Below are 26,057 nucleotides of genomic sequence, written 5' to 3'. Positions count from 1 at the left end.
CACTGGGGCAGATATGAGTTAAACAGTGCAAATACAGTCCCTGTCCCACATGGAGCTCACAGTCTAAGTAGGTGGGAAAACAGGAATTGAATCCCCATTTTGCAGTTCAGGAAACTGAGACCCAAAGAAGTTAAGTGATTTGTTCACGGTCACACACCATGCAAGTGCCAGAGCTAGGAGTAGAACCCATGACCTCTGACTTCATTCACTAAGAACTGGAGGCTTGAAGAATAAACACTGTTACACATTCAGACTTAGAAACAAAAATCTACCCTGTGGACCTATCAGCAAGAAGGAAACCTGTTTTTTTTTTTAAAAAAAAACAACAAAAACCCCTCTCATATCAGGTTTTAGCTGCACCTACCCTCAGCCTCAATAGAGTCCACACAATTCTCAGCTGACAGAGGCGCTGGAATACCCAATTCAGGAGTGGCCTCATGGAAAAAGCACAGACTGGGGAGTCAGAGAACCTGGGTTCTAATTCCAGCTCTGCCACTTGCCTGTAGTGTGACCTTGGGCAAGTCACCTCACTGCTCTGTAACCTCATCTGTAAAATGGGCATTCCATCTCCTTCTTATTTAGACTGTGGGACAGGGACCGTCTCCAACCTAATTGCATTGTATCTTCCCCGGCACCGCGTACAGTGCTCGGCACAAAATAAGGGCAAAACAAATACCACAATTATTATATTATCATGTATCTAACCTGAGTTAATCTGCGAATGGTCCTTGAAAAATGAAAACTCTCTTGTCCCTGAAAGCAAGGTGTCTGGATTCTGTAAACCATGGCTGCATTAGGAGTCCCAGCTGTAACTGTATAGACAGTTGTCATTATATATTATAAATTATTTATTTATATTAATGTCTGTCTGTCCTCTAGACTGTAAGCTAGTTATGCCCTTGATTCTTGATTCTATTTATTTGCTCTTGATTCTATTTATTTGCTATTGTTTTAATGAGATGTTCTTCCCCTTGATTCTATTCATTGCCATTGTTCTTGTCTGTCTGTCTCCCCCGATTAGACCGTAAGCCCGTCAAAGGGCAGGGACTGTCTCTATCTGTAACCGATTTGTACATTCCAAGCGCTTAATACAGTGCTCTGCACATAGTAAGCGCTTAATAAATACTATTGAATGAATGAATGGGTTTGCTGATTCTGTTGTTTTGTACTCTCCCAAGCACTTAGTACAGTGTTTGGCACATGGTAAGCACTCAAAAATTATCACTGATATATTGTCACCTCTATGAAAGATGTCCTTTTCCAAAAGCTAAATGGTACTTTAGCACTTACCCACATAGGGTTTCAAAAACTCCTTAAATCTTGGATAACATTTTAAAAGGCTTTGGCAGGAAACCCTCACTGTTCTCCCTCCAGGGGTTGAAGAAAAACCCACAGCACACAGTAAGTCTGATATAACTAATTCAACGGCGGAATTTGTCCTGTGGTGTACCAGAAACAGACAGATCAGGATTTGTCCAGGAAATCCCTGATTGTTGATAAAATTCAGTATTTGCCTTTTACATACCGCTGAATAAGCCCTAAAGAAACTATTTGAAAACAGACTCCTGGGCACTTCAAAATGCCTAGTGGGGCATCCGAAATGGAAAATGGGATTAGTACCCAGTGTTCTTAGCAGGGGTGGGAGGTAGGAGACAGGAGAAAGGAAGAGAAGAACCAAGAGAAGCTAAGTTTCAGGTGGAGATTAACTTCAGAAAATAGGAAGAAGGGGATGTGTCTGATTCACTTAGTAATTTATATCGCTAATTTATTTGTTTATACTAATGTCTGCCTTCTCTTCTAGACCGTAAGCACCTGTAAACAGGGGATGCATCTATCAACTCTGTTATATTGTACTCTCCCAAGCACTTAGTACAGTGTTCTGCACTTAGTAAGCATTCAAAAAATATTAATACTATTACTGTGACAGATGCTTCAGGTTGTTGGAAAGGCAGTGCTGCCCGGCTTCAAAATTAAATTGTAGCCAGAATGGTTATGATCAAGGTTTAAAATAAAGAGGTTTCCATTTATGAAGAAAGAAACTCAGTTATGCAACGAGAAGAGATAGCTTCAGTGATATATTGGCTCCAGTGACAACATTGTAGGCAGGTTACCCCGAAGAGTCAATTTTCTGAGATTTCAAAGGTGTCATAGGTGCTTTATTATCATCGCTGAAGTCACACCTGTTTAAAGGAAAGGTCAAGCAAGAACTTCAGTACGATAACTATTTTCCATATTACCTGTTGCAACGGTTGAACAATGAAGACAAGGAGATTCTCTGGACATCGCCACTAAGTCTGAGAGAAGATAAAACCTTAAGAAAGAGAAAAGCTGTACTCACCCTTCCCAAGTTGGACAAAGCCAAGGAGAATGATCAAGGCAAGAGCCAGGAGTTTTGCTGCTGCAAAGGCATCTTGGACCCGCGTGGCAGCCTTGACGCTATAGCAATTCACCGCTGTCAGTAGCACTAAATGTGGGGGGAGGGAGAGAGGACATTTAAAAAGAGAGAAGAAAAATTTTTTAAAAAAAGTCAATTCAACATTATATTGCATTCTACCAATTGAGAAAGGGGATCAAGGGAAGCAACATTGACTCAGGCAATCAGTACTTTGCTCAATTCCTTACGCCTAGTCTGATGGTCTCATTTACCACTTGAGATGTTTATTGGGAATTTTGTAGGGAGGCAGGATAGGCCAGTGGAAAAAGCCTGGGACTGGAAGACCTGGGTTCTAATCCCAGCACTGCCATTGATGAATCACTTTTCTGTGCCTCCATTTCCTCATCTGTGAAATGGGATTCCCCCTCTCAGGGTCACACCTGGAGAGTTTCCAGTACTCTACCAGCCTCGACTAGAGGAAGAAAAGTCAAGCAGAGGTGTATCCATTCCATTCCTAGCTTGGGCAGTGGCTAGCAAATGGAAGACGATTTGCCATGAGTCATATCTCACCTGTGCTGGTCAGCAGTGGCATGGGAGCGAATCAAGGGCGGAGACTCAAGTTAACTGCACGGAAGGAGGCAATGATAAACCACTTCCGGATTTTTACGAGGAAAATTCTATGGATACACTACCAGAATGATGGCAGATGGACGTGGGGCAATCTGGGAGAGGTGTGTCCATGGCGTCGCTATGGGTCGGAGACGACTCGACGGCAGAAAATAAGACAAAATGGGATGGGTTACACCACCTACTCTCCTTAATAATAATAATAATAATAATAATAGTATTTGTTAAGTGCTTACTATGTGCAAAGCACTGTTCTAAGCACTGGGGGGGATACAAAGTGAAGAGCAGATGAGTGGCAGAGCTGGGATTAGAACCCATGACCTCTGACTCCCAAGCCTGTGCTCTTTCCATTGAGCCACGCTGCTTCCTTAGTTTTTAGATTCTGAGCCCTGGGGTGGGACAGGGACCTGGGAGACTTGATTATCTTGTATCTACCCCAGAATTTAGGCCTGGACTTGACACAAAATAGGAATTTGAATTTATAATCTGGCAATCCTGTGTTTTCTTTTTACTCTTCTAAAGCAGCATCTGGGATGGTAGAGTTGCCTGGAAAAGACTTGCTTCATATTTCCCCATCCTATGGCTCAGAACAAAATGAATACTGTGATCAGAAAGACCAAGCAATCACAGGTCCCAAAGATCAAGAGGTTTTGAGTTTCAATCAACCTTACAATTTGCTTTTTTTAAAAAATATACAATTAAAGGAAAATGAGGTGATAGCTTAGGGAAAGAGGTTCTTCTAAACAACATTTGGGTCCCCCAAAATTCCCTGCTTGACTGTGATCCCCAATAAACTTATCAGTTTAGCATTTACTTCTTTGTTTTTCCAGCGCTACCTCTGAACCTGAGGGATGCAATTACGGGGATGGAGAATTTTATTTTCTGATAGAAATGCATTTATCAAACAGTTATTTTCACCAACCACCATTTCCATGGGTGATAAACAAGAAGCTATATATGTTTCTGCACATAGGAATGATGGTCATATTCTGAACGGGTTTATGTATACATAAATGTTGACACTATAAATGCTTTACAGAATCAAGATAAGAAAATGAAGACTGCTCCCAACTGCAATTTATTATATTACTGCTACTTCAAATTCATGCCTCTCAATTTTGAATGTAGAAATCAAGAAGCAGGTGACTAACTGCAACTTGACATTTGTGTCCATTGCTCTTAGAATGATCCTTCTGTTAATTGCCTTACTGAAGCTGGATTTTCCCCCTTTAATTAGAGTCCAATCTCATTATATGAAAATTGTATAAAACTTTTAAGCTCTAACATATTATGGGATCCAGACCAATCTATGAAATAGAAAAGAAAGGATGGAAATTTAACTATATCAAACTTCGAGCAATGGAATTTCTTCTCAGATTTTTTCTGTAATTTCTTAGCCACTTGGGGATGGCATATAGAGGCACGGGAAGGAACAGGAAGGCAGAAAAAGATGTTGGAAGCCTGAGAATATACTCCAAACACAAAGATATTACCTCATGCCTTTCCTACATTTTCATTTTTGAATATTCTTGGCTGCAGGTTGGCCATCAAGAAGGTAAATTACCTACCACCATAATAATAATTATGGTATTTGTTAAGCGCCTACTATGTGCCAGTGCTGGGGTTGGTAACAAGATAATTGGATTTGACAGAGTCCCTGTCCCACATTGGGCTCACACAGTACTTATGTACATATCTGTAATTTATATGTAGATATAAAATGAGTGGAGGGATATATATATTACATAATATACAATGTATTGTAGTATAATACATACATGTATGCATATATGTATATACATATGTATTATATTATATATACATATATAGTTTCAGTTCCGTTTCAGTTTAGGTATCAACCTCACCACCAAACTCCCATGAAGGCTTTGAGGAAATAAGATTCATTTAAGTGCACTTTCCCGACTTCCAAGTTTCAAGAGGTGGGAAATGACAGACAGTATGTGAGAGTTGAGCTACAACCAGCAGCTTGTTTGCCTGAGTGAGGAGTCTGGTTTCCACTCCTTTTCCTCTCCCCTCCGCTTTGCTTTCGGTTGGTCTCCCTCTCTCGCTGACATTCCATCGCAAGCAAGCAAGCAAGGGGGAAGATTGCATCATTCATTCAATGACGAGGGAGGAGCAGAAAGGGGCAGGGATAGTTTCTGGCAGTGTGAGCATCTACTATTGTTGTGAATATGCTTTAATTCAGGAAGAAATGACAAGTCTGGTTTCCCCTAACTGGTACGAAGCGAAGATGCTGGTGCTCTATGATGTGTTTTTTTTTAATTTTTCATACCCAAATACGTGGTCCAAAAACAGCGCAGCTGAAATCTAGAGGCACATATGGAAAGCATGTGGCTCTCTACTGCTTTCAGATAAAAACAAGTTACATGCCACTCTGTGGACTATATTTTCCATACCTGGCCCTTACAGATAAAGAATGGAAGTGAAAGCAAGTTATGAGCCAAGAATAGACGTGTACACCTCCTCCCAAGTTTATTTTTTCCTTAGAAAGATATTTCTTTCATGGTTTCTTATCCACATCCTGTTTCAAGGGGATATCGAGTATCTCAATTTCTGTCGGTAACACGGCAGTAGGACGGTAAGTGGGGGGGGGGGGGGGGGGGGGGGAGCGGCTATCGTAGGGCTGCAGGAGTTGGCAAAGAAGAGGATTTTGTCCAGTCATCCTGAAAGTGAAAAGTACACACTTTATAACAAGGGGTCTCTGTCTCGTTAACATAACTACTGGATGGTAAAAATTCCCATCAGTTCAGCAATCTCTCACTGAAATTTTTTAATCACACACAAACAGTCCTTTGCTGAATGACCCAAGAAAACTAGTCACTTTGACCGAGGAAACATTCACTGCAGAAACCTGGGACCCTGCTAACTTCTCTTATGACCAGTGGCATTTGTTAAGCGCTTACCTTGTGCCAGGCACAGTGCTAAGCCGTGTCACCTCAAAAGGATGCCATGTTAGGCAGATCCCAAGGCTTCCCACATCGTTTTGGTCCAGGTCACCTAGGGCCTTTCCCCAACACTTGCTCCTAACCCACTGAAGTTTCCGCCAAATTATTAAGGTGAGAAAATTTCAGTCTCAGCAACCACAGGAACAAATCCTTGCCCCAGATGTATCAATCAGTAGTATTTATTTTGGGCAGGACACTGGACTAAGTGTTTGGAAGAGAATAGAGTTAGTGGACCACATTATCCCTGCCCTCAAGGGGAGGCAGACATTTAAATAAGGTCCAGCTCAAGGAAAGCTCAGTAAATACTATCTGTGGAGCAGTGTGGCCTTGTGGAAGGTGCACTGGCCTGGGAGTCAGAGGACTCGGGTTCTAATCCTGTCTCTGCCACTTGCTTGCTGTGTGACCTCGGGTAAGTCATTTAACTTATCTGGACCTCAGTTTCCTCAACTGTAAAAATGGGGATTCAATACTTGTTCTCCCTCCAATTCAGACTGTGAGCCCCATGTGGGACAGGGACTGTAGCTCACTTGATTTACATGCATCTATCCCAATCCTTCACCTGATTAACTTGCATGTTCCCCCTCCTTGGAACAATGCTTGACACATACTAAGCACTTAACAAAACCCATTATTTTTAAGACATTATTATTAGAGGGCCTACTCTGTGCAGAGCACTACACTATGCACCTGGATAATAATAATAATGGTATTTGTGAAGTGCTTACTATGTGTCAAGCACTGTTCTAAGCACTGGGGTAGATACAAGTTGATCAGGTTAGACACAATCCTTGTTCTGCATGGGGCTCAGTCTTTATCCCCATTTTACAGATAAGGTAACAGAAGCACAGGGAAATTAAGTGATTTGCCCAAGGTCACACAGCAGATAAGTGGAGGAGTTGGGATTAGAACCCAGGTCCTTCTGACTCACAGGCCCGTTCTATCCACTAAACCATCTCTAGACTAAGTTCACTGTGGCCAGGGAATGTGTCTGTTCCTTGTTGAATTTTAGTTTCCCAAGTGCTTAGTACAGTGCTCTGCATAAAGAAAGCACTCAATAAATACAATTAATCTCTTTGATGTAAAAATACATCGAATTAGTTTTCATTCTCAACCAGAATTAAACTGAGCGTATAATTCCAGGTGATTTGAGCAAAAATAGGGTTCGACCTTAGTTCAGAAATCAATTCCCCCAACAATTCCTGTGTTCCTTTGCTGACTACTAAATCTGGTACACACAGTACAAAGGCAACTCCCTTTTCCCGCTACCCCCACCTTGTTTTTTTCTGGAAGAGTTGGGAGGAATATACACCCTACATTTTTGCTGGGGTTGAGCCATCAGACTTCTGACCAAGGCATGACTCTAGGAAAGGAAGGACCCTGATGCAGGATAACGGTTCTTCCAGGATTGAATCATTATCTTTAGTTTTAAATCTCACATAGCTAAGTTCCAAGTACTCTTCCCTCAGAGATAGTATTTAGTCATACAAGAGACTTCGATTTTCTGCCTCTCAGCTCTTTACACAATCTATCGATATCCGTTATGCACCAATCCTCCTGGCTCGGTCCTCTCAGACACACTTTGTCCAGACTGGGAAGTTTACTTTTTACTCTGTGAATGTGCTTATTTTCTGGATGCTACCCAAGTTATTTTAATTTCTTTTTAGTCAGCTCCATATTCTCATCTTAATACAACACTGTTTTTTGGATTACTATCACATGTTAGGGAAGTTTCAGCATTCAGAGAGGATCTGTTTTCACTTAAGTGAAAAGCAAGAAGAGAATAAAAGTCTAATGAAAAACAACCCTCCCTCCCCCAACCCCTTCATTTGTGTAAATGCAGCTTGGGTCCCCTTCAGGATCAGTAATACCCCCACAGGTATTGCGATAGGTAATCTACTCGATTACTGAATTACGCAGCTGGGCACCAGGGATACTGATGAGTGGGATCCGCCAAGCAGCAGGAAAAATCCTGGGGAGGAGCTGGGAATGAAGCAAAGTGGATTCTCCCCTTCCGGATGCATCGCAGCTGGGCACCAGGGATACTGATGAGTGGGATCCGCCAAGCAGCAGGAAAAATCCTGGGGAGGAGCTGGGAATGAAGCAAAGTGGATTCTCCCCTTCCGGATGCACCGCGGCCTCAAATCACCAACCGGAACCGGGTGATCTCTGAGCAGGGAGGAAGGTAGGTTGAGTCCCTGTGCTCATAGAGTCTCCAAATCACTGTAGTTGTAGGGGCTGAAGTGATGGCAGCAACAGCAGGAAAAGGCGGGGGGCGGGAATAGGAGAGGGCGCATCCAAGAGGAGGTAGGCGGGCAACCCAGCACAAAAGAGCCGTTCTGAGTAGATCCGACCCTCCCCCCATGCCAACGGGAACCCTGCTGGGCACCACCTTCAGGGTAGCCAGTCCCATGCCAACCAGACATTTTTTTTTCCATCCCCCATCCATCCCCCAGGGAAAGTCAAGCATCTGGGAACCTCGCCTCAACTGCCCGTCAGGCCAAACACTGTTCTCTTGCAGGATTCTCATTATAGCCCGACTGCAGGGTGCACATTTAAGAGAATGCTACTTCTTTTAGACTTGCCCAAGAAAATTAAGGAAAATTAACCCCTTTATTCCCTAGCTGCCCTCTTCATTCCTCAAGCTGAACTCAGCTGCTGGCTTTAATAGGAATGGATATTGACTTTTCAAAAGAGAAGCACAGTGGTCTAGTAGATAGAGCACCGGACTGAGAGTCGAAAGGACGTGGGTTCTAATTCTGGCTCTGCCATTTGTCTGCTGTATGACCTGGGGCAAGTCACTTAACTTCTCTGTACCTCAGTTACCTCATCTATAAAATGGGCATTATGACGGTGAGCCTCATGTGGGACATGGATTGTCCAACCTGATTAGCTTGTATCTACCCCAGTGTTTTGCACAGTGCCTAGAGCATATTAAACACTTAAATACCATTTTAAAAAAGGAAGATTATACCAGGAGTTTGACATCATTTGTTCCTTCCAACATCTTGTCTATAAAAGCATTTCACCGTTACAAAGTCAAGGGGAAGAAACCTGGTAGTGTGAACCTCTAGAAGTCCCTCGATAGTCCAGCCCCCTAAATCCTCTAGCTCTGAGCCGGGATGTCATTAATTATAGATTATCACCTTTAATCAGTTCTTTTCTGACTTGCCCCAGGCTGGACTGCTAGCCTCCTCAAGTGAGTATTTTTAAGTCAAGACATTTTGTGACAGGATTAAAATCACCCAACTCTACTCCTTAGGGAAGGCATCGGCCTCTTCGATTAAAAGGTGAAACACACAAGGAGCAAGCAGTTGGCCCATTGTTTCTGGAGACACCCAAAAGAAGCCCAGACACCAACCGAAAGGCTGTACACCAGGCTCACACAGCCCCACCCTCTCCACTCAAAGAACTCAAACAACCCTGTTGAGCTGGAGTTGAGCTGTTTCATTAAAGGAACTTGGTTTGTAAGACAGACTGAGGTGAACCACTGGCATTGTAGCAGGGCACCATGCCAAGAAAAGTCTTCAAAACCCTCTGGCAGGCAGGATCTCAGGCAAAACTTGTAAAAGGGTCGGAGGGCAAGCAATGCCCCAGTGTGGGAAGAACACAAAACTAATTATATGATACCCAGATGCAAAATTTGCCAAACATTTCAAGAATGAATGGCATTTGGGAATTATGGTTCTGTTTTTGTTGACCAGTTTATTTAGAACAAGTCAGTGAGGCTTAAATTCACCGACATCCATCCATGGCCACTGTCGAGAGACTAGGTGACAGGGGAGCCTCAGAAGTTACACCATGATTCTTATGATTGCCCCAGACTAAAAGCCCCCAGGCTAGCAATCATGAAACTTTTCTAGCCTAGCTTCAAGGGTGTAAAATCATTTAATTCTGTACATTACTTAACAGCTTCAAAGCACTCTGTAGAGCACTGATAATTAACCCTTCTTCCCCACAAAGCTCAAAGAGACTTCCTTTACCCCATGAGCATATTAAACTTCGGTACTTATTTTATAGACAGCAACGTCGAGACACGCTAGACTGTGGTCTTCAGAAGGGAGCAGTGAGTCTGGGAGTAGAATACAGGAATACTTAACTCCACAATTCTAACTGCCAGACCACATGTAAGAAGTGAGTGTTGAGTTCACAATTGAGAAGGGACATTTTAGAACATGTTTCCTTAAGCAAATCAACTCTTAACCATAATGTCTGGGGCATGATGAACTCCTGGGTGGTAAGAAGCGGGGTGGGGGGGGGGGAGAGAAGGGCAAAAGAAAAAAAAAAACACTAGGTGCTTTGAAGCATGACAAGATCTTAATCGCAGGAGTCTTTATTTGATGAGAGCAAACTTATGGACTGGCCCAGTGCAAATTATCTTCATAAAATTCTTAAGCAATTTTTGTTGTTTAATGGGAGACTCGAGGAAGGAGGGGAGAGAAAATGATGGGAATGAGAACGATGAAACATGTTTTTTGACATGAAGTTGGTAGGTTGGGGTATTCTTGGGCATATTTATAGTGCAACACAGAAGGGAGACTGGTCCTCCCTAAAATTCTCTTCCATCTAAAATATGGGGAGGAAGGGACATTTAAATCAGGTGCCATTCAATTTGTGATTCAGGCTGAAGTGAACTTCCCTATATAGGTTTTAGCTTGGAGCCCGGCAACACAGGATACTAATTTTGCTCAGTTCACATAATGTGCCAAAATGCAATCATTGTTATGAAAACCCTAAAATAATTATACCCAGGTGTCCCCTGGGGTTGTATTTTTGCACAATTCCATGCTAAGTATAACACCCATTGTATACATACAATTGGACACTGCATATGCACAACTTTCTTCCAACATCTGTGTAGTGCTGACTCCAAATGGGCTCAAGTTTTGAGAAGAAGGCTCTCTAATTTCCTATTGGGGGTCCTAACCTCGAAATAAGCAAATACACAAGTTGTGGCAGGATTGAGTATGTCTGGATCATGGAGAAAGAAAAGAAATGGTAGTCGTAGAATTTCAATGGTTCTAGGGGAATGATTAGTCCTACAAAATCAATCCCCTGTGACTTCCAGTCTGCCAGCTTCAGGGTTGCCCTGCACCATCCCAAAGGGCAGCTTCCAGTCACATGGCTCCAAGCCCACACTACACCTATTTCTGGACTCTTCCCTGCACCCTGTCTACAACAGTGCAGAGCTGTGCAGCTCCGCTGAGATTAGACAGAGATGTGAGGGGACAGGAGAGGGAAGGATGACCTGAGAATTCATTTTCCATTACTTTCCGGAAGTCCCTTTCTCCCACCTATGGAGGGAGAGTCGATGGGGAGAGATGTTGGGAGTGAATTGGATTGACTGGGTATTCAGATTCCTTCATTCAATAGTATTTATTGAGCGCTTACTATGTGCAGAGCACTGTACTAAGCGCTTGGAATGTACAATTCTGCAACAGATAGAGACAATTCCCCTCTTCAAAACCTTACTTAAAACTCACCTCCTCCAAGAGGCCTTCCCAGACCGAGCTCCCCTTCTCCCTCTACTCCCTCTACCGCCCCCCTTCACCTCTCCGCAACTTAACCCTCTTCTCCCCCCATTTCCCTCTGCTCCTCCCCCTTTCCCTTCCCATCCCCTCAGCACTGTACTCGTCTGCTCGACTGTATATATTTTCATTACCCTATTTATTTTGTTAATGAGATGTACATCGCCTTGATTCTATTTAGTTGCCACTGTTTTTACGAGATGTTCTTCCCCTCGACTCTATTTATTGCCATCGTTCTCGTCTGTCCGTCTTCCCCGATTAGACCGTAAGCCCGTCAAACGGCAGGGACTGTCTCTATCTGTTGCCGACTTGTTCATTCCAAGCGCTTAGTACAGTGCTCTGCACATAGTAAGCGCTCAATAAATACTATTGAATGAATGAATGAACAATTCCTGCCCAGTGACGGCCTTACAGTCTAATCGGGGGAGACAGATGGACAAAAATAAGACAACATAATCACAATAAATAGAATCAAGGGGATGTACACCTCAATAACAAAATAAATAGGGTAATAAAATATATACAAATGAGCAAATGAGCACAGTGCTGAGAGGAGGGGGAAGGGAGGGGGGAGGAGCAGAGGGAAGGGGGGCTTAGCTGAGGGGAGGTGAAGGCGGGGAAGAGGGAGGGAGCAGAGGGTGGAGGGGAGCAGAGAGGGAGCAGAGGGAAAAGGGGAAGCTCAGTCTGGGAAGGCCTCTTGGAGGAGGTGAGCTCTCAGTAGGGCTTTGAAGAGGGGAAGAGAGTTAGTTTGGCGGATGCATACAGAGGTTTGAGTTCCTTAGTCCAGATGATCTGAGAAGCTGCAGGAAGGCAGAGGGCAGTTGAGGGTAGAGGGATGAAAATCTTGAGGCTGGCTAATTTAAGCCCAATATATACTTTGGCTAACTTATCAGATGATTTTGGGGAAGCTTGGAATTTAGAAATAGAAATATCAAAAAATTATTTTGACAATTTGCATATGTACACCAATGATGCATGCTATCCCTCCATTCAATTTTTCAAAATACCCTTTGCAGGGACCAAATTGTATGAATAGAAAAAGTAGATATCCCTTTTATCATTCTGGTTGGCATATACTATAGGAATAAATTATCGTTTCATTAGTTCATTGGTCTCACTGGTCCTTCCTCCTCCGCCCCACACCACCACCAAGGACAGCTGCATGTAAATCTGCAATTGTCTGAGGCTGAAGAGCAGTGATTTAAAAAGGGGGTGTTGGGGGGGAGATATGAGATAGGTTTCCTGTGGGTAAAGCAAGACAATTCTCCAAGTCTCTTGAAATCTAAAAGATTGCTCACTCCTTTGCTGCTTGTTATTAAATGAAAAGCTGAAGGCCATGGGCCAAAGCCCCAACATCATCAATAGGGATCAAGCAACATCTTCAGATTTAGTTCCTGCCTAGTAAACAGGGGAAGGCTTCAAGCAACTGGGTCACTGATTCTACTATGGCTATAGTTTACTTCTAGTTTACTTACTAGAGAAGCAGCGTGGCGCAGTGGAAAGAGCACGGGCTTTGGAGTCAGGGCTCATGAGTTCGAATCCCAGCTCTGCCACTTGTCAGCTGTGTGACTGTGGGCAAGTCACTTAACTTCTCTGTGCCTCAGTTCCCTCATCTGTAAAATGGGGATTAAGACTGTGAGCCCCGCGTGGGACAACCTGATTCCCCTGTGTCTACCCCAGCACTTAGAACAGTGCTCTGCACATAGTAAGCGCTTAACAAATACCAACATTATTATTATTATTACTTCCTCCTGTGTATAAATTAAATAATTATTATTATGGTACTTCAGTGCTTACTATATGCCAAGCACTGTTCTAAGTGCTGGAGTTAATCAGGTTGGACATAGCCCCTGTCCCACATGGGGCTCACAGTCTTTATCTCCATTTTACAGATGAGGGAACTGAGGCCCAGAGAATAATAACAAATATTATTAGTAGTAGTAATAATAATACTAATAATTAAATTTAACACCCTCTACCCTGGAACTACCTCCATATTTATTTTGACAGACCACCACTCTCCATCTAAGTCTTGCTTAGTGGAAAGAGTACAGGCTTGGGAGATAAAGGACCTGGGTTCTGATCCCACCTCTGCCACTTGTGTATTGTGACATTGAGCAAGTTGCTTAATTTCTCTGAGGCTCAATGTCTTCATCTGTAAAACGGGGATTCACTACCTCTTCTCCTTCCTTCTTAGACTGGGAGTCTTACTTAGACAGGGACTGAGTCCTACCTAATTACCTTATATCTTGAAAAGAAGTTTGGTCTAGTGGAAAGAACACACTCCTGGGAGTCAAAGGCCTTGCATTCTAATTCTGCCTCCACCAAGTGTCTGCTAGGGTGGACTTAACTTCTCTGTGCCTGTTTCCTCATCTGTAAAATGGGAATCCAATACTTGTCCTCCCCACTACTTAGACTGTGACAGAGACTGCATTTGACCTGATTAACTTGTATCTACCCCAGTGCTTAGAATGGTGCTGGACAATTAGTAAGTACTTAACAAATACCATAGTTATTATAATTATTATGGCAATTCCCAGCCCAGATAAACAGTGTGTTACTGGGAGTTGGCAAAGCCAATTGCTAGAAGGTATTTAAAAAAAAAAATAATCCCCAAAACCACCCACCACAGGAGGACCATGTGGCCTGAGAGTCAGAGGACCTGGGTTCTAATCCTGGCTCTACCAATTGCTTGCTATGTGATCATGGGCAAGTCACCTAACTTCTCTGTGTCTCAGTCTCAACTGTAAAATGGGGATTAAATTTCTGTTTTTCCCTCCTACTTAGACTGTGAGCCCATGAGGACAGGAACTATGTCCAGCCTAATTAACTTGTATCTAACCCAGTGCTTTAGAACATTGTTTGACACATAGTAACACTAAAATACCAAAGAAAAAAAAAAGCCACCCAACCCCCCTAAAACCCTTGGCTGACTGGAGAATTCCCACCAAACCTGTCTGCTTTTTTCTCCCGCAGTAGACTTCATGAGGAAGCAGCACTTGGCAATAGCCCCAGAAAGTGTCTACTATGCCCTATTATCAGTCACCGAGAGACCATCTAGTAGCTCTCAGGACCTCACCAGCTCCAGATGAGGATTGTTGATTTGTCCTAATGCTGTGAGAAGTGGCAACGGGGAGATAAATGAGGGCAGGGCAGCTGGGGATAGAAACCTGTTGCTGAGGAGATACACATAAAACAGATCAAGCAAGTCAAAGAAAAGAGTACTTGTACTCTTTTAGAAAGCAGTGTGCTGGTTTGAGGGGTACAAAACATGAATTCTAAAGTAAGGGTCTTAAGAAAATTAATTAAGCTCCCCGGACCTGAATTTTTCTTCATTTATAAAATTAAGCTAGATTTAGGGGGTAGGTGACCCCATCCATCTCACAGGATTGCTGTCAAGAAAAATCAGCCAATATATGTATTTGAGCTAATAGGATGAGAGCTGCCAGATTAAATTCAAGAACCACATTATGTGGAAGGGATTACAAGTCTTAACAGGTAAGAAAATGTAAAAGATACTGCCACCTTAATAATAAGCAAAAGGCAGCCATAAAGATAGAAAACGAGCAATGGAGAGAAGAAGGGAGAGACAGGAAGGGAGGGAACTTTTGTGACACTAAAATAGTACCCCAAGGATATTTTGACATTTTGCCACTGGTATTCATTCATTCAATCGTATTTATTGAGCATTTACTGTGTGCAGAGCACTGTACTAAGCACTTGGAAAGTACAAATCGGCAACAAATCGAGACAATCCTTACCCAAAAACCGGCTCACAGTCTAGAAGAGGGAGACAGACAGCAAAACAAAACAAGTAGAGAGGCATCAGTGGGATCATGACAGGATAGTGCTACATTTCAACAAAGTTGAAAAAAAAAGCCATGAGTCATATCTGAGTCACATTACTATAAAGCAGCCCTCAGGCCAAGGGAAAACACCAATCGTCTTTTAAGTGACAGATTCACAAAGCCGATTCTCATAACTTCAGGGGGCACAAAAGATCATTTTCATTGAATTTCCCTATTAAAGACCATGATGGATCACACACACCATACAAAAAGGTAGGCATAGCACGAAATAGATTAGTTTATGTTAATTAAAGCTGATGACAGAATGGCCTTGTCCTGTTTTTACTCATCAAATTAAGACCACCCTGAAAATGTGCTCAAGTGAACACATGTCAATCTATCCCCCATCCCTCAACACTTGAAATTGACAGAAATACTCACAACTTCTAGAATCCAGGGAAATGGACTTAATCCATGGTATTTGAGCACTTATTCTGTGCGGAGCCCCGAACTAAACACTTGGGGACAGTACAATACAACAGAGTTGGTAGACACGTTTCTGGCCCACAAGGGCTTACAGGGTCAAATGAACTGAATTCCTGTATCTCAATAGCTGAGTTCTGCTCAGTTTTCTAAGGGTAGTGGAATTGTAAACAAATCCCCATTACACAATTGGCCTACCTGTTTTTCATTTCAGAATGCTACATCCAAGGAATCAAGACGGCTTTAGTACCACTGTAACAATAAACTCAAACTTCAGACGTAACTGTTTTCAGCAGTGCATTTGCTCCTGTAACTTGGGTACTATTTGGAAAGGGATATGGAGAAAAGGATGGCAGGATTTTGGAAACAAGTCAAAAAGTTACAAAAGGATTCAGCCAAAAGTTACCAAAAAAGGTCAAATCACTACATTCCCTGCAGTTCCAAGCAGCCAAAAAGAGACGTACACACGTCTCTTCTGTTTTGCTTTCTCTGCTGAGTGAAATATAAGTGGCTGGAACCAAGTTTTCAAAGTTTAGGTATTTGATGACCACCTTCAGAATGGATTGTTCGAAGGAGGAACATGTTCTCAGCAAGGGACACTCTAATTTCAGTAAACAACACAGCTTTGGGGAAGCAAGGGAGCAGGTCTTGCAAGCAGGATCTACCAGCTGCATCAAAAGATAAACCTCTATAAAAGCAGGAAAGACACAGGTGCATGGTAGGAAGCTCGCCATTTTGTTTTCAGCCATTAAAACGACCTGGCTCCATACAAGTCTCACCCTTAGCTGGGGAAGGAAGTGTAACTGCAGTTTGCATAATCCTTGGCACCTGTTCTGAATTTCAGAGAGCAGGGGGTCTTCTCCTGTTTATACTGACCAGCTTTATAGCTTGGTAAGTAACTTAACTTCACTGTGCCCCAATGTAAAATGGAAATAAAATTATCCATCCTACACTGGGAGGACAAAACACCGTTAAGTTTGGAAGAAGAAGTGCTACAAAAATTCACGTATTATTTCCAGAAGGATAGCTAGAATCAATCACTAGCGTTTGAGTTCTTTCTACGTGCAGAGCATTGTAATAAGCATTTGGGAAGTACAAACAGATTTAGCCGACATGTTCCTTCCCATAAGGAGCGTTTAGTCTAGAAAGGGAGAAGACATTTCTATGAATAATTATAGCGTATAAAGATATGTACGTTAAGTGCTGAGGGGTTGGGTGAATAGCAGATGACCAAAGGTCACAGATGACACAGAAGGCAGATAAAGCTAGAACCACCCAGAACAGAGTTGGGTGGCTCAAGTAGCAAGAGTATTAATTATTAGCACCTGTCTGCAAAACACTGCATTAAGTACAAGGAAAAGATGCAAGTTTAAGAACTAAACCCAGTCTCTGGGCCCCAAGGAACTCACTGAGAGGAAACTGGTGACAGATGCATTGGGAAAGAAAAAGTGATTTAAAATATTGAAAAGCCAACAATAAACACAAAAAGAATAATATAGGGAGAAGAGTTCTAGGCTTCTCCTGGCTCAGAGTTTGAGGCCCAAAAATCCACAACTGCAGCACAGAGAAATAGTACTATAAATATAAAGTTGAGACTCTTGGGTTTTGCAACCCACTTCAGAAGAGGACAACCTTAAAGCCAATCACGAGGCATTTTTGGCTCAATGTGGAAGAAAATGGAAAGCCACTGGAGGTAGAGAAGTGGAAAGATGTGTGTTGAATGACACTGAACTAATAGGAGAGGAAGGGATGTGCCTCTGCCAGCAGGACAAGAACACTTGACTTGTTTTTTGCAGCACTGATGATGGCTTGTGCTGAATCACTTTGGGTCTCCTTTGCCCATAGGTACACGTTGTGCGACAGTTCAAGAGAAAAGGCACTGGACAGTGCAGCTGAGATGTGTAGGGGCTGAATGGTGAGGGCTCACTTGTGTTTGGGGTGAAATTAACTCAATGAAGCAAGCCTGGGTAGACATGACTAAGAGCTCATTGATGTCACTGAACTAACTTTGAGTTTTGGGCATCCCTCAATATGTAAACAGAATGTATATATTTGGGGAACAAACCCACTGCACATCTGTATATGTGGAATTCTGAATCAGTGTAGGAGAGCTGCTTTTTATGAAAAAACAAAATGAGGGTAGGGAAAGCAGAGCACCTGGAGGGTGAAATCACAGCCCCACTCTGCAAGCTCAATGAAAGCATCTGTTTTCTACAACCCTGAGTATGTGTGTGTGATTGCCTTTGATTAATCTCAGGCAACAGACTGAAAGTGGAGTGGATAAAAACAAGGGAGGGGGAGGGGCTCCTAGAAAAAAATGCATCACCCATTCAACAAGTCAATGGGAAAACAGAATTCAATAAACAGGAGTCTGTACTTGACTGGGAAATGACAGCTGGGCACTTCAAAGCTGTGGCTAAGCATTTGATAGACCTCTTAAGAGACAAACAAATCAGAAAGGTTAAATTACAAACAAAAGCTTTGCCAACTTCCAACAAAAGAACTAATAGACTTCAGCAGTGAATGCTTCATTAGTTGAAACATTACATGCTCAAAAAAATCCAACTTCCCAAAGTGTGCTGAAACAATTTTCTCTCTATAGGCTCTCCACAGGCAAAGTGAGTGGGAAACTAAGGAAATTAGTGACTTGGATCCAGGATGTCAAACTGAAAAAATTCTGGCTAAAAAACAAACACCTTTTTCTCGAGTATCAGGAGTTTGGGTCTGAATTACCCAACAGCTTCAATTTTCCCCCATTGCCTGCATAGCCAGAGGAGCAGAGGACCATCCCCAGGTGGTCAGGGGGAGAAGTGAAACAGACTATTCAGGCATCCTGAAGCATTCCGTGAATATAGAAGGGAGGACCTGAAAATGAAAATCTTTTCCATTAATAGACTTTTGTCTCCTCTCAATTCTACAAACGAAATGAACGGAATGATAAAAAAAGTTTTTTGGGGTAGTTTTATGCCTTTTATTCTTGCCTAAACCACCCTCACCTTTATCATTAGAAACTTGCTGAGTTTTCAAGTACTCCTGGGGGCTTCATCAGCGACACCAAGTGACCCATACTAAACTCATATCATAAAATATCTATCTGCACTGTCAGTTACCAAGGTTAAACAGAAAATCACTTAACACGAAATTGAGGATGGTTTATTCTCAAGCAGTATGGCCTAGTTGAAAACCAGGGACCTGGGAGTAGGAGGATCTGGTCTCTAATCCCAGCTCTGTCACTTGTCCAGCTGTGTGACCTTGGGCAAGTCACTTCATTTCTCTGTGCCTCAGTTTCCTCATCCATAAAATGGGGATTAAGACCTCGAATCCTATGTGGGACAGGGACTGTGTGTAGCCCGATTATCTTGTATCTAGCCCAGCACTTAATACCGTGCCTGGCACCTAGTAAGCACTAACACCACACTATTAACCATGACAAGACACAGCCTTAACACTCTCAAAAATAATTGATTTCTATGTGGTCTTATTTAGCATCTCCACTTCCTAAAAGTTGGAGGGACCATGCCAAACTGCTATAACCTTAGATTCAAGTAAATTCTAAGAAAAAAAAATTCCAGTTAGGTCTCAGACTGAAATCATATTCCATGGCTTGGCTCATTATGATTTTCACGGGCTGGCTGGTATGTTCGATTTTCGTTTCAGTTAAGCTCAGCCTGTCAATTACAGTTATCACACTTGGTCATGGGACTCCACAAATACACAAAATCCCTTCAACCAATATTATTTGTTGAGCACTTACTGTGTTCACTGCAATGCCTGCTTTACTTTGGTATTAGTTCATTCCTCTTTCCAAAAAGTTGTTTCAAGAATATGACAACAGGTTCAAACTACTCTTAGTTGGTTTTTTTTCCCCAAAAACTAAAACCCAAGAGGAGTATTTACACACCCACGGCTGGTACTCTCCCACTACAACCCCAGCCCGTACACTTGGTTCCTCTAAAGCCAACCTCTTTATATCTCAATCTCATCTATCTCACCTCCGACGTCTCACTCTCATCCTACCTCTGGCCTGGCATGCCCTCCCTCCTCATATCGGACAGATAAATTGCATATTGAAGGCGCATCTCCTCCAGGAAGCCATCCCTACCTAAGCCCTTCCTCCTCCTCTTTTCCCACTCCCTTCTGCGCTGCTCTTACTTTGCTCTTTCGTTCATCCTCCTCCATCCCCACAGCTCATATGTATATATCTGTAATTTAATGTATTTTATTAATTTTATTTTAATGTGAGTCATCCTCTAGACTGTGAGCTCATTGTGCACAGGAAATATGTCTGTTGCTTTATGGTACTCTCCAAAGTACTTGGTACAGTGCTTTGCACACAGTTCGCACTCAATAAATATGATTGAATGAATTTGTTCCTTTATAGGTCATTTCATCTCAAGAGCTCAGTATAAAGAGGGTTTTTGGTGGCTTCCAGGACTATTACTACTCTAACAAGAGCCAGAAGTTTTATATACATCCACACACTCACTCAGGGTTTAAAAAAAAGTTTTCCAGTCCCAGAGTTTTAAAATAATTTAACTTTCCTGCTAGAGGTAGGTGAAGGAGAAAAAGATGTAGTGACTTGGCCAATTTATAGAAGGGAGAACTAGGAAAGGGTTAGAATCCTGACTCCCAGATCAGTTTTCTTATCTCCTGACTTTTATTTCCTAACCCAAATAGCAAATTAACCTGATTTATTTTGCTTCTAACCCAGTTCAATATTCCCAGGCACTTGATTTCACACTGTTCTCTATTACTCTGGATTACCATGAAATGGCTCCACACAATTAATCCCCAAATAACCCATGACATGGCATGAAGTACTAGCCATCACTATTTAATTAAGAACTGGACATATTAGTTTCAAAGAGGAGGGGCTATGGTAAATTTTCTTTACACTGTAACCCAACAAACCATTTTTAAAAAGCAGAGGAACTGAAAGATGCTCAAGGATACAAAGTTCCTGCAGAAGAAGTGGGAAATGCTAAAGTCTATAAAGTTGCTCCAAGGCCTCCTAGTCATGCAAGGGAAGCAGAGTGGCCTAGTGGATAGAACAAGGGTCTTGGAGTCAGAAGGCTGGCATGCTAATCCCAACTCTGCCACTTGCCTGCTCTGTAACCTTGGGCAAGTCACAACTTCCTGTGCCTCAGGTTCTTCAACTGCAAGTTAGGAATTCATATACCTGTTCTCCCATCTTCTCAGACTGTGAGCCCCACCTGGGCCAGGGCCTGAATCCGGCCTGATTAACTGGTATCTACCCCAAGATTTAGAACAGTGCTTAGTACATAGTAAGGGTTTAACAAATACCACAAAAAGGACTGTAAGCTGGAAAAAAGCCTTTTCCCACTCCACTCCAGATCTCCTCCTGAAGCAGTGAGTTCAGCTGCTTTTCACCAGCTCCAAGGTGAAGGATGCTAAAAGACTGTTCTATCCGCTAATCCCTAGCATCCTTAGGTTCTGCGGGGATAAGGAATGAAACCCCTGGCTTTGAACAGTGCCTGACACATAGTAAGCGCTGAACAAATGCCATCATTATTATTGTTACACAATAGATGGTAGACATGATTCCTGCCCACAAGGAGCTTAGAGACTGGGGGCGGCGGGGGGGTGGGGATGGGGGACGGGACGGTGAAGGACAGACATTAAAATAAAATTACCAGCAGGAAATATGTCTGTTATATTGTACTCTCCCAAGCGCTTAGTGCAGTGCTTTGCACACAAAAAGCACTCAATAAATACGATTGAATGAATGATATTTTAGTTTGGCTTTCAACCATGGCCAGGACTGAACTAAATTTGGATGAGGGAGATTCCAGTAAGTTTAGCCCAACAAGGTTATCTGTGACGGATTCCCAGGAAGCCAGTGCAGTTCCTGGGTTTGCATGTTAATGGATCTGATCCTATATGAATTCAAGAGACCTGAAGTCCCATATTAAATTGGATCCTTTAGTCTATCCTGATCAGCCCATTCCCCTCCAAAGTAGTCAAAAAAAAGGGGGGGGGAAAACACTAGCCTTCAGGTGTGGGCATGAGGGGAGGGAAGTTTATGGTGGGCTTTCCTATCTTAGAACACAGAATGAGGATATCCTATAGACCCAATCATAGGGAAACATACTAATTTTTCCCATTTTAGCTAGCACTTCTTTGCACATTTCCTTCGCGTTTTCCCTACACAGAAGGGAGGGTTAACGAGGGTTGAAGATTTGAGCAGGGGAAGGAAGTACAGTGTACGTAAGGGTGAATAGGGCAACACCTTTATAAATCAAGAAATTCTCCATCATGCCATTCCTTATTCCACACAAAGAGTCCAGCTTCTCCAAAATTGAACGGAAAATATATAAGCACCATATCAGACATAATTGCTCTCCCTCACTTCAAAATCTATTGAAGACACATCTCCAGGAAGAGTTCCCTGACTGAGCCGCTGCTCCTACCTGCTCCTACATTCATCCTCCCTCACTCTCCCTCAGCACATACGTATAGATCTGTAATCTATTTATTCATTTTATATTAATGTCTGTCCCCCCCCCCCCAGCCTATGAGCTCATTTTGGGCAGGGAATGTGTTTGATGTTCTACTGTACTCTCCCAAGCGCTTTGCAAACAGTAAGCACTCAATAAACTCAATAAATAGGATTGAATTGAATGAAAGAATTAACACTCAATAAATACCACTGAATTGAATGAATGAAAGAATTAACACCAGGTTAACAGATACTTCTACAATCCCCTCAAATTCCCCCGTCCAAACAAAACTCCATGTCTAGATTACAACTATTTGACTAATACAAAAGACTAACAATCGAAAGGTAATCTAGGAGTCATTTCCAGGTTTGCAGGAGAAAAGACTTCAGTGGTAGTATTTATTGGACACAGTCTGTGTTCAAAGGCACTGGGGAAAGTACAACAGAGGTAGAAGACAGGATCCCTGCCCACAGTTTATTAACAGAAGAGACTTGGGAAGTTGACAAGACTATTTTTAAATCCTGGCACAAACTGGGAGTATTTGCCAATGGGTCATTAGCAACATTTCAATCCTGTGTAAACACCACAAATCAGTGCAAAGTTGTTGAAGACTGGTAAGAATAGATGAGATTTGAAAAAGCTCTCAGAGGAACACAGTTTCATATGATCCCAAAAATAACGTCTACCTAGATATAGGAGGTTTGAATACACCAAAAACAGATGTAAAGGTATGTAGACGCTATGTAAATCGGGAATGTTAGCGAGTATGTAACAGCAACTCAGTGCCCATAGGACTGAGTCTAAGGAAGAGGGCAGTGATTCCGTTTCCTTTCTTTAATTTCCAGAGTTCATAGGACTGCTTTCAGACAAGTGTTATGTGAGAGAATAAAAATGTTTAGGGCCAATAAGGCCTAAAAGCGCAACTGAAATTTTCAACTAAAAGACACAAAGGAAAATGCATCAGCCGTAACTTCAGCAACTGGCTTATTCGCCAGGCGCAAAACTGCTCAGAATACCAACACTGTTCTGGGGAAAAGAAGTCTGACCCTGGCAAAGACTATTTCAGAATTTACCATTTATACTAAAATTATGCTGTCCAATCACTTTTACTCAGAATTAAAATTAAAGCTCTATTTTCTGACGTCAGAGACCTTTCTACCTGCACGCTCAAGTACCTTAATTTCTCCCTTTTAAAAAAAAAAACAAAACAAGGATCATTGACTAAGGATTTCTGCCAGTTTTAACCTCTGAATCCATATAAACATTCTTGGAAAGGCAGTTAGTTCTAATAGAATACAGCACTGAATGAGGAGTAATGATGATGACAATGATGTTGGTATTTGTTAAGCGCTATGTGCAGAGCACTGTTCTAAACGCTGGGCTTACTTAATTAGGGGATAAAAATGAGATTGTGCAATTAAATTTATAATCATGTAAAACAAAGTGCTTCATATTTCTAAGATGCTGATTAATTAAATTAATTTAAATAAATTAAAAAACAACACAGATAGACTCAAAGTTGCATTTGAGAGCATGTGAGAGGCTCAAAACCAATTAGCAGCAAAGTAACACAAAATGCATAAATTAATGGCTTGGAAATTCTTTAGGACACCATCAAAATTCAAATAAAAGCTTTTCAATGAGATAAAAACTGGGCTCAGAATTATTTTACTTCCATCAGCATCTTAGAAATATGAAGCACCTTGTTTTACATGATTATAAATTTAATTGCACTATCTCATTTTTATCCCCTAACTAAAGGCTGCAAACTTACTAGCTACTGGACCCTTACTCAGCAACTAAAGCTCAGCTGTAGCTAAGTGGGAAAGGCTTTGATTTTCAATAGAAACACAAAACGCTGAGATTTTTGCTCAGGGAGCTTCAAATAATAATTCTCTCTTCAGAGGGCAAGAGCAACATGATGAAGGAGGCAAAGGTTCCCCAAATACTTTATATTGAACCACTTCCCCTAGTATTACCTATCTGTTTTTTTCCTCCTGATTGCATCATTTGTATCTGCTTGTCATGAGTTTACAGTGCAAATTCCTGAAGCGCCTAACAAAATGGTGTTTAGAACAGTGCTTGGCACACAGTAAGCTTCTTAAATACCATTATTATCATCTTTCCAGGCTGTGAGTAGAGCACTCTTACATACAGTAGATTTTTAAACGAATATTACTGATGAAGTCCCAAAAGGGGAAGAATATTTGGTAAAACCATGAGCTCCTTCACTCTGCTCCACCGTAAAGAGCAGATGGGGTTGAAACTATTTTCTCAGGCCTTAAGGTACTTATCTTCACGGTCACCCACCAAGAATTCTGTTCATATCTACCACAGATGCTTCTCATCAGAATAAATAACTAAGACTGTTGACCGGGCTTCACTGGACGCACATTTTACTGACTAGCCGAGACTAATAAGTACATTTCCAATCCCTAAACCCTAGTTTACCAATTCCAGAAAAGCTGGTTTGGACAGAGGGGTAAAGATCTGACAGAACAGGAAGATGTTTGATAAATGAATACTCACTTTCACCCGAAACACAAAATCACGTGCAGGAGAGCTAACTGCAACTCACACGTGGGACCACTGAATACACTGACCTTTACGAAGAAATCCCCAGTGGTTTATTCGGCGGGGGGAGAGAAGGGCACTGCCACCCCTCAGTTTATATCAAAACCCTGTTCTCTTTCAAGAGCACAGGCTGGAGAATCAGGGGTTGTGGCGTTCTTAAGCCCGGCTCCGCCACTTATCAGCTATGTGACTTTGGGCAAGTCACTTCACTTCTCTGAGCCTCAGTGACCTCGTCTTTAAAACGGGGATTAAGACTGTGAACCCTATGTGGGAACAACCTTATTACCTTGTATTCATTCAATCCATATTTATTGAGCCGCTACTGTGTGCCAGAGGACTGTACTAAGAGCTTGGAATGTACAAGAGGCTTGTTAAGTGCTTTAGAACAGTGCTTGGCACATAGTAAGCACTTAAATACCATTATTATTTTAAGTCATCCATGCAAACCAGGTATAATTCTAGAGCGCTGGAATTTAGGAAAGAGACGGGGGAGAAAGCTCTTTTAAATGTGTGCTGAAGGGGAAGGGCATCGCTTCAGAATAAGTTTCCTGGGTTGAGTGTGTTTATCGTTCCATTGTCCTCCCCCAAGCGCTTAGCTCAGTGCGCTGCACACAGGAAGCACTCAGTAAAGGCGACCTGAATTATGAATCGCAGGCAGGGGTGTTAGGGACACAAAAGCATCCTGAGCATTGAAGGGAGTGGTGGGTCGGTCCCGAATTGGAGGTCAACTACCAGGCCACTGTGGGCAGGAATGTGTCTGTTATAATAATAATAATGATATTTGTTTTGTGCTTACTATGTGCCAGGCACAGTACTAAGCACAGTCCCTTGGACACCAATCCCTGTCTCGCAGGGGCTCCCAGTCTCAGGCCCCATTTTACAGGTGAGGAAACTGAGGCCCAAGAGAAGTGAAGCAATTTGCCTAAATCCCACAGCAGACCAGTGGCGGATATGGGATTACCTTCCAACTCCCAGGCCCGTGCTCAATCCACTACACCATGCTGGGCCTCTCCCGGGCGCTTAGCCCGGGACTCGGCACACAGAAGGGGCTCGATAAATACAAATGGAATGAACGGCTCGGGCATCCACAAGTTATCCTGGGGCGGAAGGGGAGAGGATGCGGAGGGGGGAGGTGGGAAAGAGGACAAATTCATTCATTCCATCGTGAGGTACTGAGTGCTTACCTGTATGCAGAGCACTGTACTAGGCGCTTTGGAGAGTCGGCATGTGGTGGTGAATAGAGCACGGGCCTGGGAGTG

At 42.5% G+C, this 26,057-nt stretch overlaps 1 protein-coding gene and 1 non-coding gene across 2 annotated transcripts in view; one reads left to right on the top strand and one right to left on the bottom strand.

Moving 5' to 3' along the window:
• SLC7A5 (solute carrier family 7 member 5) overlaps positions 1-26,057 on the bottom strand; it is a 67,018-nt gene that overhangs the window by 38,580 nt on the left and 2,381 nt on the right. Inside the window, 1 exon segment of the mRNA XM_001508884.4 lies at positions 2,339-2,464. Within this exon segment, the coding sequence (XP_001508934.2) occupies positions 2,339-2,464 (126 nt within the window).
• LOC114815337 lies at positions 2,797-2,934 on the top strand. The gene has a single exon (XR_003763100.1). It is a non-coding gene; the product is annotated as a small nucleolar RNA SNORA7 (small nucleolar RNA).

The sequence above is a fragment of the Ornithorhynchus anatinus genome, chromosome 11 (genome assembly GCF_004115215.2).
Source record: "Ornithorhynchus anatinus isolate Pmale09 chromosome 11, mOrnAna1.pri.v4, whole genome shotgun sequence".
Lineage (NCBI taxonomy): Eukaryota > Metazoa > Chordata > Mammalia > Monotremata > Ornithorhynchidae > Ornithorhynchus > Ornithorhynchus anatinus.
This window is presented reverse-complemented; position numbering and strand designations above follow the sequence as displayed.